Source organism: Acanthaster planci, linkage group LG13, assembly GCF_054643075.1.
Source record: "Acanthaster planci isolate LZ-2023a linkage group LG13, COTS_SCS, whole genome shotgun sequence".
In the NCBI taxonomy this organism is placed as follows: domain Eukaryota; kingdom Metazoa; phylum Echinodermata; class Asteroidea; order Valvatida; family Acanthasteridae; genus Acanthaster; species Acanthaster planci.
The window spans coordinates 13890889-13906083 of record NC_141789.1 but is presented as its reverse complement, the minus strand read 5'-3'; the positions used below and the strand labels follow the sequence as shown (position 1 = coordinate 13906083).

Below are 15195 nucleotides of genomic sequence, written 5' to 3'. Positions count from 1 at the left end.
GGAGATTTTGAGAGGAGACTGTGCTTGTAACATGGGCATTTTGAAGAAATGTTGGTGCGATCCTACGCTTTCGACTCTCACCCCATCCCATGAAGTAGAAGCGGAGGATTGGCCTGGGAGGTGGGGGTGCCTCGCCGGGGGGCAGCACCCGCTCCTTGCGGGTCAACCCCTTGAGCAGGTTCCGGGCCCCGATGCCGATCCACAGCAGGCAGCACAGGCTGAAGTAGTGGATGCCCAGCCCCACCACCCGGCAGAGGAGCAGCGGCTCAGTCCTGTTGACGCCGCCGGCAAAGAACATGACCAGGTTGAGGAAGCCGAAGCACATATTCATGAGGGAGTGGCGGCACTTCCGCTTCAGTCGGATGTTGCTGTTGATGACAACGGTTGAAAGGTACTGGTGATGGATTCTTTTCCTGGATGCGCTTTCTGCAGAACTTCACACCCTTCTTCAACGACTGAAAACTATCCGATACCCTTTTCAGATTGAAAGCATTGAACAGTGCAATTTTTTGAACGTCTGAAACTGTCCTGTGCTTTTCTGAACAACTGAGGGCACTGTTGCTGTGGTACAGGTGTCAATCGGGAGAGATACTATTCAGTGTATGGGGGATTCCTATCATACGTGCCTTTGCAAGTGAGCTCCAGGTTTTTGACATAAAAAAAAAATCAGATTTACATTTTGCTTGCGCTATTGTTGGCTTAATGAAGGCGGCACTCCAGTTGCGGGCAACTTTGGATCCTACCTGTTGAAGCAGATGTAGCTGACCATGGTCCAGAAGACGAAGACCACAAAGATCAGACTGCCTACGTAGATGGCTGGATGCAGGAGATCGATGCTACGTACCTTACTTACCCCGCCGGAGGATGTGGTATCCTGACGGGGAAAGGACAGGAAGGGAAAAAAAGATCTCTCAATCAGAAAATCAAAATCACGAGCCAGGGATTAAAATAAAACGGGGAGGGATCGAGGCGAAAGGAGGGCCTTGTAATCTGGTGACGCGAGCTGAGAGGAAAAGTTATGTGACTGACTTTCAATGGTTTATGACGGCTTGATAACAAATTAATCTGGAAGGAAAGCTCTAGATATGCAAGCTGCACCTTTGAAATGCCTGTTGCCGACATCTGACTTACTGGTTGTGAGCATCGACCAGCAGGGAACCAGTGACAAACTACACTTCACAGTTACCACTTTTGAGCTACGGAAAGTCAGCTGTCCTCATCAAGCCACGCTTATCCTACCTCAATTAGGGGGTTCCATTCCTGCTTTAATACACACCCCGATCCTCCTCCAACCCCCCCCCATATTCTTGCGCCAAATGTTCTCACCGTGAGTAGGGCAAAATTGGTGAGATGGTTGCAGTGCACCGTGGTCAGGTTGCCAGTCTGCCTGATGATGGTACAGCCACGACTCATCCAAGCGCCCTCTGGATCTGCAAATGGTGAATGTCAGACACGAAATGACCGGTGATGACAAGACTTTAAAGGAACCCCCCCCCAACAATTTTTTTTCTTCTGAGATCACCTGCACCACAATACAGTTTTTTTTTTCTTCTTGATGAGCCTTCGGGAGTTTTCCGTGTCCTGTTATTATTTTTGACACCAATGTCATTAAAAATCTGGAACTTTTATCCCAAACTGCCAAACCCACTCTTTGGGTTTTCCCTCCAGTTATAGCCTGCATGTTGCTCTCAAGCAGAACGAGTTTCAGAATACACAAATAAGGACAACATGTGACAAATTTCAGGAAAAGGCTGCTACTGTTATGTTTAAGTCCTTTTACTGCATGTGTGACCAATGCCGTTCAACTCCCACCAATCTCTGCCCAGATCACGAACAAAGCCAAGAGTGATGATATAAGCATACACAGACCAACTTCATCCAGCAATGCAAAGTCGGTCAAGCGCTATCAAGGACAGCCGGGGAAAAAAAAGACAACTCACAAGTGGTATAATCCCAGTATCCAGGGACCTGGTCGCGACCCCCAGCTGGTGTTCTGAAGTTGAGGATGACTGGGCTGGTGATATTGCGAACACTGGAACCGGCTGTCAGGTGGGAAGAAATCAAACAACAATCAAACGATTCAAAATGAAAATTCTTGGGATTCCGTTTATTTATACACAGCACTGGTGTAATTTATTGAAATGTTTTGAAATTTTTTTTGGGGGGGGGAACTTATACCTTTGCTTTGGTTTTGATACTTGGGAGTTTCTTTCATTGACCAAACCTGGTCTAAAGCTTTTAGTTTTTTGCTCTTTCTTGTACTTATAACATTTGGACATTTAACCCTCCCTGTAATTTTGCATCTTTCAATATTACTGAAAAGCCAACTTTGGAGTAGGTAGGGTTCATTGGTTTAAAAATGTCAAATGCATGCCCAAAACTCCAATGCCATATTTAAGCCTCGCACAATGGATCAAGAGTTCCTCATATAGTTCAAAATTATCCACTATGAAAAATGCTGAAGACAAAGTTTTAAAAAGGCGCGTGTCCATAATGTCTAAAGTCTGCCTGAAATGTGGAAAGCATATTCAACTTCTCCAACTCGCCAAAACATTTGAAATTTCAAACTACAGGGCAAAATAAACCAGCCATTTCATCCCCCTGGCAAACTCTGCGAGGCCCACCATTTCCAACATTCCTCCTTGCAAGGGGTTGTCCCCTCTCCTTTGACACTCACCGATCTTGCTGGATATGACTTGGCCGGCAACCCGCCTCCTTCCTCGGTCCTCTGCCGTGTTCGAGGAGTTGGTGACAGAGGGGAAGAGCTGGCTGTTCTTGTAGATGAAAAACTGCAGCTGAAAGTTATCCTCTGTCACCTTGGCAACCACTGAACTCGGGAGCTGGATGGACGCTTCCACAACCTATTTGTAGAGAAGCATTCCGTGTCTGAAAAACTCAAACCTATGCTGATTTACAGCTAGGAACAATTCCGAAAAATATGCTACCAGAGAAGAAAATCTATACTCGCAAAGCAAAGACATTGGAATGTTCAGATTTATTTACTGCCAAAGGAATAAAGACTCAGCATCATCAGTTTGATAAAGAAACTGAGTCTTTGTGTTGACAGCTTTTGTACCGGGGTAAGTGAGCCTCAGTATTAGCTGTGAAAATTGTTTTAAATCTCATTCCAACAAGACTGAGGATGTTTTTTCAATCTTTTGAATTTGTTGGTAGGGGGAGAATTGTTTTTTGAATAATGGTGTTTAAGAATTCTTAAAACCCTAACCCCCTAGGATGCAAGTAAAAACCTACTGAAATTGGAGGATTGAGGACTATAAGGATTAATGCATTTGGGCCTCTGGTGCCACATGTGATCAAAATGAAGTTTGAAGAATGGATGATTAACAATAATGCATTGAGTTCATGGTGAAGTTTACAATTTGTCTTTGAGGCAATATCTGACGATGCAATGTACTGTGAATCATTCACATGGACTAGTTTAATAGTTCTGAGCCAAACTAACACTTCAAGCAAACCTGAAACTGAAGCAAGTTCATTAGCCCTCGGCGTCCAAATACCTACACAATGTCTAATACATTAAGCCGTTCAAAAATTCAGAGCGACTGAAAGCAATCCAAAACCTACTGGTACAGCCTGTTCAAATTGTCACCAGTAACGAACACAATTTATTGGATATTGGGACACTCTCCAAAAGCCTCAAAACAGGTTTTGATTTTCCAACAGTTTTATATGAACATCCTCCAAGAGCACAAAAACCCAATTTGAATTTTTTTTTTCATTTTTCGTCATAAAAAGAGCAACACTCTAGCTTCAAGCCCTCAACGGCAAAGCAGAGAATCTCTGTGTAGAGAATCTTACTCTATTTCTTAAAAAAAAAAAAAATGAAATCATACGTCTGAAAAACCAATCTTGCACGATCCCATTAAAGCCAGCCATTCGTCCAGCAGAATGTATCCATTCCTTCCAGCACCTGTGCTTCACCCATGCACCTTGCGTACATCCGAAAAGGGCAGCGCATTTTTTTTTTTTTAACTGGCTGGCTGTCTGGTCGTTGTTGCCCGTGACAAATCAGGCAGCAGACTCCAAGCGGGTTAGTTATGCCATCCCATTAGATGAGTCACGAGCAACCGCCTCCGGATAATCAGGTTATCCCTGTTCCTTTTTTGGTCGAGGAAAGGGGGGGGAGGAAAAAGATGGAACGGGCTGCCCACGACTCGAGGCTGATGGCCTACAAAATAAACAACTCCAATTGAATTTGGTAATATCAATACTTACCTCCTCTTCCCAAAAAAACCTGTCTTATCCCCAAATCACGCCGCATTCTTTAAACCTGACAGAATGCACGGGGGGGGAGGATAGTTGACAATCATCCGAACGGTGTCCATACAATTGCCAAGATCCAAAGACCTGACTTAGCTTATTGGATAAAACCTTCAGCTTCGTTCATCCAACCCTTATTCAATATTATAAGTAATCCACAGCCGTACACTTTCTGCACAAAAACTGTTGAGAATCGGTCACCAGTACCTGAAAAATAATTACTTTTGATCCTTCCTTTTCTAGTCAATACTCTGGTAGCTTCCCTTAACGTGAAGTCAGTTAAAACAATTTTTTCATGTGTTTGAAAATTTGTCAGAATGAATTATTTTGCTTGACCAAAGTCATCACACCTTGTTTGTTTCCATGTTTTCCTTACTTCAGATCAAAATCGTTCCCAAATCTGGGAAAAAGAACAACTTCAAGGAACAAAGTAATTACATGTACTTCTAGTTCTTCACCAGACAACATCAAACCCGAATTTTTTACATCAATGAGAAATATCTGAACATTTTCAAGTGATCAGATTATTGCCAGTAATGACGAGATAACATGGGTTATGAAACAGCCTATCCCTAGCAGTCCCAAATCCTCCGATTTCAACATGATTTTACATACACCCTTGGGGATTAGGGTTAATAGTGATGGCAACTTGCCCATTCTTGCAAAACAAAGGTCTTTAATTTACCCCCTTGGATCGTGTCATCTGGGTGCTGGTTGCGTCGGTGTCGCCCATGAAGCACCTGAAATCCTGCAGACCTGTCTCCTGGTCCAACGGAGCATTGGCAGGCAGCGGGGATGTCCTGAACGAGGCACAGGCCATGCCAGTGAACGTGTCGGTGTCCAAGTTGAAGACCTCCATGGCAATGTTGGCTGCCTTGTGGTTGAAGACCTGGCCAGAGGACCGGGGGACCTCTTGAGCAAACTTCTCCAGGGACTGTACGATCCTGCGATAAAACAAAGGGACATTATTACCAATTTCATGTTTTATCCCAACAATAAAGGTTTGGCAATCCACGCACAAAAATACATGCAACGCACACTCGACCTTTCCCAGGATCTTCCGAGACCAAAAAAAAAAAAAAATCACAAGCATCCTCAGCTGGGACTAGCACCCACAAATGACATGGATTTCTGTTCAACAACATCTGCTTCCAAATTAAAGACTGTAATGTCAACCTCGTCTCCTATCCATTCAAATCTGGCAACTTGAAGGAGAATGGTGCAGAAGCACAGATAAAAATACCAAACACAAGTACAAAACGACCAACATGATACAAGTACACCGTAAAGATCACGGGAGGGGAGGGATGCCCCTCCCCCTCTCCTCTCCCAGGAAAAGGACGGGGAAAAAGATAAGAAAAAGAGCAAGAAAAGAGGAAAGCTGGATTCGACAAAATTGCCTCAGAATAAGCTGTTTGCAAGTTAAATTTGAATAAAATTTGGTACACTGAGTTATCTGATTGCACATAAATGCAACAATTTGAATTCCCCAGACTAAAAACACTTGAGAACAGTGTATTGTTGCCAGGCGTCTCTTATGTAACTGAGCAAAAGCTTGCCCCGAATCACGAGGTATAGCAACAGTGGTTTTAGTATGGAGAATTCAAATTGTTATGCTCCCGTGAAGTTAAAGAACTCAGTGTACCAGATTTTATTCAAATTGAACTCGCAAAAGGCTTATTGGCTTCCCTCCACTGCTGATGGTTTGTCAGTCTGGTAACTGCTGAGTGCTTTACCCCTCTCCCTCCCTCCTTCTACCCCTTCCCCCTCGGGAGAGCCACACCCATGATCGGTGTCCCTCCTACTTACTTGCTGCAGGCCTGATTGTAGGCTTGGCTCTGCTTCAAGATCTCCGGTCTCACCTCCATCACGTTGCTGGCAATGTTGATCATCACCTCACCCAACTGCAAGGGAAAAAAGGCCAAAAGGGGAGGAAACCCCCCCCCAAAATTATACACTCATCGGAGGTCATAAACAATGTATCAGGCTGAAAAAGAAAACCAAAAGTGGGAAGGTGATATGTCAGAATCCTGTTTACGCAGGGTGTTCGGAATTGGTTTGAAGGATGAGCTGTCAAGACCACAAGGAACGTGATTCTAAAACAATGATTGTTGCTCAAGATTGTTTATTAGGAGAGACAAGGTACTCATGACTGCGAGGTGAACAAAAACCATCAACAAAGGAGTTAATGCTTTCATTATTCATGGTCTGTCCTCGAATAAAAAATACACAATCAAACTAATTAGAAATGGGAATCAGAAAGAAACAGAGGAAACAGTCAACCATTTGGGCCCTGGAATCTTACATTCAATTTTGAGAGAGAAAGCCTCTCATCATGTGAAAAGAAAAAAGGTTACACATATAGATGCATTTTGAAAGGGCCATCAGTTTCTGGCATGCTTTTATTCACATAATGATCAACCCTTCTTATGTTTGGTCTTCATTTGGTAGGATCTCATGACTTGAATCACTGTTTGGTCATGCCTAATATTAATTTATTTGCCAATTAGAAGCAACACAAAATATATAAAGAAGTCAGTGTGAATGACTGCATATCTGGCACCCAAACCCACAAAATATAGGGATGAATTCACATTTCCTGGCAGATGTAACAAATAAATCAGGCGGGTAAGCAAAGACAACTGAAGAATTTCAAATAATAAAAAAGGCGAAGAATTCTGACGCTCGCAAGTTCAAGAGGGCCCAGCAAATTGAGTAGTGAGGAGTGAGTGATAAATGAAGGACTTGACGGGTCACCTAAACAAGGGAGGAATTTGCCGAGGGGGGCTGTTGTAAAGACACATATGTATTCTCCTGTGCCCACAACTGGTACTTGGCGCCCGGCCCAGTATTATCAGTTACAATGCATATTACATACATGTACTGTACATGTACATAATAAATGCACTGACAGGTTAAGAAAACCCCCACTCAGGTGTAGATTTCAGTGTCTGGTTTTGAAACTGTAAATTTGTTGCTATTTTTATCAGGATAGCTCAATAACAGTACTCCTAATCATTTTCAATGTAATTTCACTGAGAAAGGGCTTGCCAACGCAAGTTAAATTTTACACAATAGTTCTTACATGTACATGTATATAGTTAAAGTTGGCCGTCTTGTTAAAGAACAACCATTTGAAATGAGGAGATTTAAACGGGAAATCAGACTTCATTTCAGGGAAGTTGGGATCTTGTAATACAAATGACACTTTATCAATGTGGATTCAGGCCAATAGCCATCCCATCAAACTGTCTCTGTAAAAAAGGTTTGTCATTCATTGCTGAAGTCACTCTAAAAGGCACATCGGTTCCAGAATATCTTATTACTACAACTTAAGAAATAATAATAAACCCTAATACACACGCTATTAAAAATTGTACAATTTAAATTTTTTTTAGTAACGAAAACAGCAAAATCTAGTTTTTAAAATTTCTTTCAATGAATTGACTTGTTTGAAATCTTAAAAAATGCAGTTGAGCTCCTTTCACACTGTAATTGTGCACTCAGACAGGACTTGACAATACATTTTTTCACATTAAAGTCATTATTACCACCTACTTTTTCCAGTATGCTTCTGTGCATAATGAAAATGCAAATGCGACAGATTTATTTTGGAATGATGGAACCGGCATTTTTCATTGAAATTACTTAATTAAAAAAACAAAACACATTAGAAAATAATTTAAAACGTCAAGATCCTATGAATTAATGGGAATGTTTTTACAGGATCATCCGCAAAATTTTTCGCTCGCGGTTGCCTTTGAAAACTCTCAGAACAAAAAACTGAGTGTCAACAATCCTGATAAAAAGTGAAAGCAAAATTGATCACACTGTGAAATATTCCAATTTTGTAGTATTTACATGCCATCCAATAGAAACTCTGCATCACACTGGCATGCCCAGAGAGCCACACAATACTTCCTGCCTGTGTTTGGACAGCAAGATGTTGGCTGTTGAGACCGTCCCTGCCTGATACAGAGGCCTTGAACCGACACATCAAGGCAAGGTGCAGAGGGGCAAAGGGGAGGTCAGTGTCCTCGCATGATCCCGGAGACAGTTCTAAGCAATTGAGGGAGAAGGCAATGCTCCCTGAGGGGCGGGACTTGTCACAGCCCCCCTTAATCATGTGGTCAAGGCAATCAAGGTTGGGCGGTTCACATGCAATCAATTTTCTTTTGCCAGGGAGGAAAAAATAAAGGGAAATTCTGCCACATGGGCATACACCTAAAATGTCAGAGCGGTGCTGCTCAAACATGCCATCGGATTTCCACAAGCTAACTAGTAGGCCCCCTATACTATGAATACATATGTACTGTATATGTATATTTGCATAAACTACAATGTACATGTACAGATTATGTACATGGAATCTCGCTCTTCATTCAATTTGGCCTTTTGATGCATGGATTCTTAAATATTACCGTGAGTGTGCATAAGTGGCACTCACTGCGACTGTCAAAGACGACAGAATTTGAGGATGTTACTTGCAGCAAAAAAAAAATTTTGGCTCTATTCATGCAAGTCTGCAAAATGCACTGAAATGTGAAATAAAATGCTAATATTTGTCTGTAATCAATGCCCCGATTGGCAGAACAGTGGTGGTAAATTCATGTATTTTGGGTGTTCAATTGTACCACAGCATCACTCTGGTCATTCTCCAGCGGTGTGGACAAAAAACATTACTCATAGTATTGAATTCTAGAAAAAAAAAAAAATCCATTAAAAATGGTAATTAGGATTATTGTTATTATTATCGGTTTATGCCACTTGCTGCAGCCCAAAAGATGACATGTACAGTAGCTGGATGTACATCACTAAATTTGACTCACTGAAAACAAACAGCTGAGTAAACGCACATACATGTGTCTATTTCCATCTGCACTCTCTTACACAGGGAATAGAATCACTTGGTTATTGTAATGATCCAAGAAAGAAGGGTCACAGCTATCAAATATAAGAACTCATTCATCCTACACAATAGAAATTCTTTCAGTATTATCAAATTCCAGTTGCTTCAGGGGTAGTCTCCAATCCAGCTCTACCACAACCCGTGGGTCACTCTGTGCCACCCAATAACCCCCCCCCCATGGAACAAACCGGCATCCGTCCCGGGATTTACTTCTTTTTTGGTGGAAAATATGGATAACTGGACACAAATACCAATGGATGCCTGGGGGTCTTGTTAAAAAAAAAGCTTAGTTCTTGTTCCAAGGGATTGTGCAAAGAAGAATGTTTGCAGGGTTGGGTTACAAGCTGTAGGCTCCTATTAGGCGGGATTTTTTTTTTTTTTGCCCAGTAGTGGGCCGGGCGCAGTCTTGTTTCTCAGGGAGTGCTGGCTGAGACACCACTGGCAGGCAACCGCCCGAGGACGGCCAGAGTGATTTATAAATTAACCTGCTGAGGTCACTTCCCCTGAGATTCGTCTCGGAGTTGTGCTGTTCAAAAACAGCCCAGCCCGCCATATACATGTACATGTACAGGCATCCATGCATCCTTGAGTTGGCAAAGGAGCAGAAGTTGTGAATTTCATCTAGACCTTGGCATATCATGCAGAAAATATGCAAGCTGGATTTTGGACAAACACAGCCAGCTTGTAACTTTAAGAATACTCATTTACAGAACTGCTGTTGAGCCTCATAGGACAAATGGGTTTCGGACTGTAACTGCCGATTTTCCGTGTGATTTACTGCTTGCCATGGGCCGTGATGACAACCGCTCGGCAGTGACTGTATTAAGCACTATCAAGAGGTGTACCACCCTTCTATCTGCTCCTTTGCAATAACTCAACCTACATATTAATTGCTGTCACTTTTAATGGATGGAGGCATAAACCCTCCTAGATTCAAGCAAGCAATAATCCCAACAACCGTTGCAGTTCATGCCCACAATGGACAATTTCTTTCCAGCTAACAAGAGTAAAGAAAATTACACTGGCAAAGGGCAAATAAGGCATTCTCTATCAAAAAAAATTGGTGACTGGACAGAAATTACGGATTAATTAAGGTGACTCTATGGAAAAAATGGCTCACCTCCACATTTCTCAATCTGCTGAATTTGTCCAGTGTCCGCGCAATGAACGTAATGTCCATCTTGTCTTGGATGACCGCTGGGTCGGCAGTGCTGCTTTCAATCTCTTTAGCTATGGGCACAGCCATGGTCAGATTGTTGTAGGTCATCTAGAAAAAAAAAAAACCCACACACACGATGAAGACTGTGGGCTCTGTGTGTTCAAACACAGGGAAGCTTTTTTTCTGCGAACACAGATCTCCTTGAAGTGGTGAAGTGCTTTTTTTGGGCTGAACAAGTGTTTGTATGCTTACTTATATCAACCTTCCATGCTCAGCGGATCAACAAAGTTACTGTCTAGCTTCTGAACTTGTGTCTAAAATAGTGCTGCAGTGCTTTGAGGTGTACCAGACTTTTTGGCCACTTTCACAGCTACAAGGATCAGGGATAAATGTTGGGGGGTAGAGGCAGCTAATTAGAGAGAAACACCTCGTACACGGCAAAACCTCTTCCATAATAAGCAAAAATTTGATGCTCAACAACTCTGCTGCAGCAGCTCTCCCACTCACCAGAGAGGCCGACTCTAGACGCCACGTCAGCTCATTAGCATATTCGCACTGGCTGGTGTCTGGGTCCTCCCAGACTCCCCTCAAGTTGCACTTCCTAGTGGCAACTGCCTGGGAGAAGGAGCCCATGTGGCTGGTGCCCACCCCATGGGGGCAAACAATGCTCTCCGTGATGCCCGCAATGGTCTCAGGCCAGTTGAAAGTACCTGCAATAAATTAATAAAATTCAAAAATAGGCGAAATGAAGGGGAAACAGGGATGCATGGACAAACCAATCTAAGACGGCCAGGTTGAACAAAAGTGAAATTCACTGTGGCCAAGAGGCCTGCTAATCCAATCCTAGGCTGGGGTAAAAAGTACATGAAAATTAAACTAAATAGTATTCTCAATATTGTTAATGTGTCTAGTTAAAGTAATAGAAAATTCAATATAATTCAAAAGTGGAAAGAACTGTGTTCTTGGATGTATTGGTATGAACACAAAGGAAGAGGAATGGGAAATGAAAATAAAGTTCCTGGAATGAAAAAGGAATTTAAAGCATCAGAATATTGGTACATGAAAGCAATAAGATATTGCAACTAAAAAAATTAAATGGAATAATTCAAACTGGGCATCAGTTTATCAAAAGATACAAAGTAAAATTCACCTTAAGAGAATAATAGACCTTAAAATAACTAAGAAATTGGGCAGGGAAAAGACAGGTTTAATGATGACAATAATACACAAGGGGGAAACCTGTTCCACATTTACACAGAGATTCTCTGTCACAAACAATAAAGTGTAATCAATTTAGGCAAAAAGATTATGCGTCTAACAAATTAAATGGAGTAACTTAAGAGAAGAGATTAAAAGAGAAGAAATGAAAAATGTTCAACACTTTATAAAAGAAAACTATGTAGTTAATTACCGAAAGCTTGAATACATGAAGTATAAAAACAAGCCAAAAGAAGGCAAAGGCAACCCACTTTCAGTTTACGTGGGGCTCCTCCTTCACAGTTCAAAGCAAAAGAACTTTCTCATTTGTCTCAGGTGTTGGGCAGTGACACAACTAATCACCCACCCTCTTCTATTCGAGTGTCTCCGCCCCCTGGGGGCCTATCCTTCCCATAATGAAAACTCTTGTGACTGAATCTCATCACGTAACAATTAACTCGGGTTCAAAAGTACTTCACATTAGAAGAAATGATATTCTGAAATCTGCTATTGTGTTGGGGGAAGAGAGATATTCATACATGTCAAATCAAGAAATCTGTATTAATTTGATGCACATGTATAAATGCATGTTTACTTTCACTAAAATTCAAACCTCATCAAAACTTTTAAGAACTCGAGAAAAAGCAAAATACAGATACATATATGTAGGCCTACAATGCATATAAAATGACACAGCATCCTTTAAATGCAATACACTAAAAAGCATTCTAATGACCTTAACAGTGCCAGCCGGTACTGATTAACATCTGAACCCAACAGTATCTGAATGGAGTGTCATGGGAGGAGAAACTGATACTGTCCCCATGGACCCCAGAGGAGTTGCCAGCTAGTTTGCCTGATGTTCCAATTTGGGGTAATACTTATTCCAGCTTGGGGGCTGATCCCCTCTGCACACCACAAGAGAGCTCACTGACAAGGGAGGGGGGGGGAAGGTTGGTTGCTGCGGCCAGCTCTTGGGCCAGCTCTTGACGACTGCCTGCACAGAAGAGCCAGTTTCTTTCTTTTCTGGTTTCTTTTTTTTTTTTTGGAGCTGTCCAACTGCTCATGATTTAGTAACCAGATGGCTTCGTTATGCCTTGGATCAAAGTCAACTGGATTTTTAAGTGTGTCATGTCAGCAAGACTGTGTACTGTGGAGCATTCCTGAACTGCTCTGTATATGTACATGTACATGTACAGTGTATGCTGAAGTTCAAGCCATACGAGGACAGGTCAGGATTCAATTTTAATCAGCCTTCAAACTCTTTTCCATCAAAGGAGATCATGTCCTCCTTTCTGGAAGAGAGAATGCGTAAGTCGGCAAGCCTTCCCATGACATCAATGCAGCATCCTGTCTTAAAATATGTATGAAGAAGCTAGCCCCGTCTGGTATCCCAAGGCAAGGTTCAAAGGCCAACATATACTTTTTTCTATAATGAGACATTCCCTGCTGTGGACTGAAAGCAATTTATCTGAGCATTAGCGTGGAGATGAGGCAGACCTGGAGTAATTAACTCGCATACCGGAGGGATTTTGGTCCCTTGTCATTTAATGCCAAGAAACCAGAATACATTTCAGGATCCTCTTTCAGTCACAAGAGTGAAAATATTTTGTACTCTGGTCAGTTTCTGAACGTTTGCTTTGGTTTCGTGAAATCTGGCACGTTATCAACGCCTGTCAGATACGGGAGAATGATGAGGCAACTGTGTACAGGCTTTTTTTCTGAAGAATCCAGAATTTGATGAGCTGCAGACCGCCTTAGAATGGGTGGGGTGTAGGAAGGAAGCGCTTTACCTCGGTTGTCCAGCGTCTCCTTGGGGGGGCAGTATTTGGTGTCATTATTGTCCAGGATGATAACGGTGACCCTCTTGCGCTTGATGCCCCGCGAGGTGGTGACCCGACACTCGATGTCCCAGATGCTGGTGCCGTCCATCTGGATCTTGTAGAGCAACAGCGTGCTGCGGATGCGGGCTTGGTCCCGCAACACCGTGGTGGTGATGTTGACGCCGGCCGTCAGGTTGGTCTTGAGCAGCCGGCCACTCTTGAACCACTGGATGCGCTCCTCCGCCCCCTCCAGGTAGGTGGCCCGGCACTCGATGGGGATGGTATCCCCCTTGAACACCACCTGGCTGTTGTCGGGCTCCAGTTCGAACATGGGCAGCTCCAGCGGCCAGTCTGCACAGGCAGGGCGCGAGAGACAAAACAGGGTTTACATTCAAAAACCGTCTGGTGGCCGCTGAGCAGAAACTCAAAGACTTTTGCCTAATCCACAACCTGTTAAACATTTGAAGAAATACCCCAACTGAAAATGGCAATGAAAAACATGAAATGCAGTGATTCTAATGTGTGGCCTTTGACAGACCCTGTTTTCGTGTCCTGCTTGTGGTGGTCACAAGTCCCTACAGAGCCACCATCATAAGTCATCTGGTCTGGAAGTCAAGTCAGCAGCTATTCAAATGATCTGTGAAAGAATGTACTATCATGCATTGCTTGTGATCCGACTTGAGATTTGGCTTCAGACTCATGTCTGATGGACCTGTCAACTACTCTCCACCTATGAAACCTGTTCTTCTGTTAAGGTAACAGAGTGATAAATGCAGGGCATTAGGGTAAAACACCACAACCACAGGTGCAAAAAATCTCTCCAGCCAAGACACAACTAATGCATCGTACTACTCGCATGAAGGACCAACGAGTCAATAACTACAGAGGAAGAGCCTACCACAGTGCAGCTCCTTCCTCTTGAGCTGTCGGACTTTCTCGCCTCGCATGGACTGCGGGAAGGCGCACACCGTGGTGTCGGCTATGCGCACCTTGTTGTCCTTCATCCATCTCACTATCCACTTGAGTTGGCAATCACACACGAGATAGTCGGAGGCAAAATCTCTGCGGCCAAAGGGGAGGTGGGACAATTGCTCAAACAGCTAAGAGGTGCAATTCTAACGGCTTCTATTGTTCTGCTTTTTTGTTCAACGTCACCAACTCTCAGTTCTCAATTTTTCATTGGTTTATAGAACCATCCTTGCTTTTCTGTACGCTATCCTACACATGAAACCTCCTCCAGTGTATTAGTGCCCTGTATTCAGCTCACCCTCTCCCTTCAGCAATGCCCGGTTGTAGGAATTTACATTTAGGCCAGAGTGTAGCAAAATTTGCAACAGGATAGAAACGTGATCTCATGCTCAACTTACAGATAAACAATTTCTTGAAGCCTGTCAAAACTTGCAGCGGCAATGGTGGAAATCTGGTTGTATGAGATACTTCTGCAAACAGTATAAAACAGGGAAGAATATGGATGAAGGTTTTTTTTCAGGAAAACACCTGCATATTGCACGCTCTGCTTCAAAGCACTCTTGACTACATTTGACGAGATGCACGAATGAAAACGAGACAAAATGTGGCACTTACAAGTCAACCAGATTGCCCAGGCCTACAAACATGCTGTTGTTGACGCCACCAAGCCGATTTCTGGACAGGTCCCTGGAGGACAACATGCATAAAAATTCCGGAAATTTATGACACCGAAAAAGGACATTCTCCAGGATGTGGCAATAAACATTTTAAAGGACAGAATCCCATTTATCTTTCCTGAAAAGAAAGAAGACGTGCAGAAGGTACATGTTCTGTTCTCAACTCAGTGTTGAAATGTA

General features: G+C 42.9%; 1 protein-coding gene across 1 annotated transcript in view; it reads right to left on the bottom strand.

The window, feature by feature from the left end:
* LOC110973839 (adhesion G protein-coupled receptor A3-like) overlaps positions 1 to 15195 on the bottom strand; it is a 44119-nt gene that overhangs the window by 8310 nt on the left and 20614 nt on the right. Inside the window, exons 5-17 of the mRNA XM_022224984.2 lie at positions 14954 to 15025; positions 14737 to 14808; positions 14268 to 14431; positions 13340 to 13720; positions 10857 to 11059; positions 10311 to 10457; positions 6091 to 6185; positions 4967 to 5225; positions 2678 to 2861; positions 1941 to 2042; positions 1327 to 1430; positions 744 to 874; positions 82 to 368 (exon numbers count right to left, since the gene is read on the bottom strand). Of these exons, the coding sequence (XP_022080676.2) occupies positions 82 to 368; positions 744 to 874; positions 1327 to 1430; positions 1941 to 2042; positions 2678 to 2861; positions 4967 to 5225; positions 6091 to 6185; positions 10311 to 10457; positions 10857 to 11059; positions 13340 to 13720; positions 14268 to 14431; positions 14737 to 14808; positions 14954 to 15025 (2201 nt within the window). The remainder of the gene's footprint in view (positions 1 to 81; positions 369 to 743; positions 875 to 1326; positions 1431 to 1940; positions 2043 to 2677; positions 2862 to 4966; positions 5226 to 6090; positions 6186 to 10310; positions 10458 to 10856; positions 11060 to 13339; positions 13721 to 14267; positions 14432 to 14736; positions 14809 to 14953; positions 15026 to 15195) is intronic.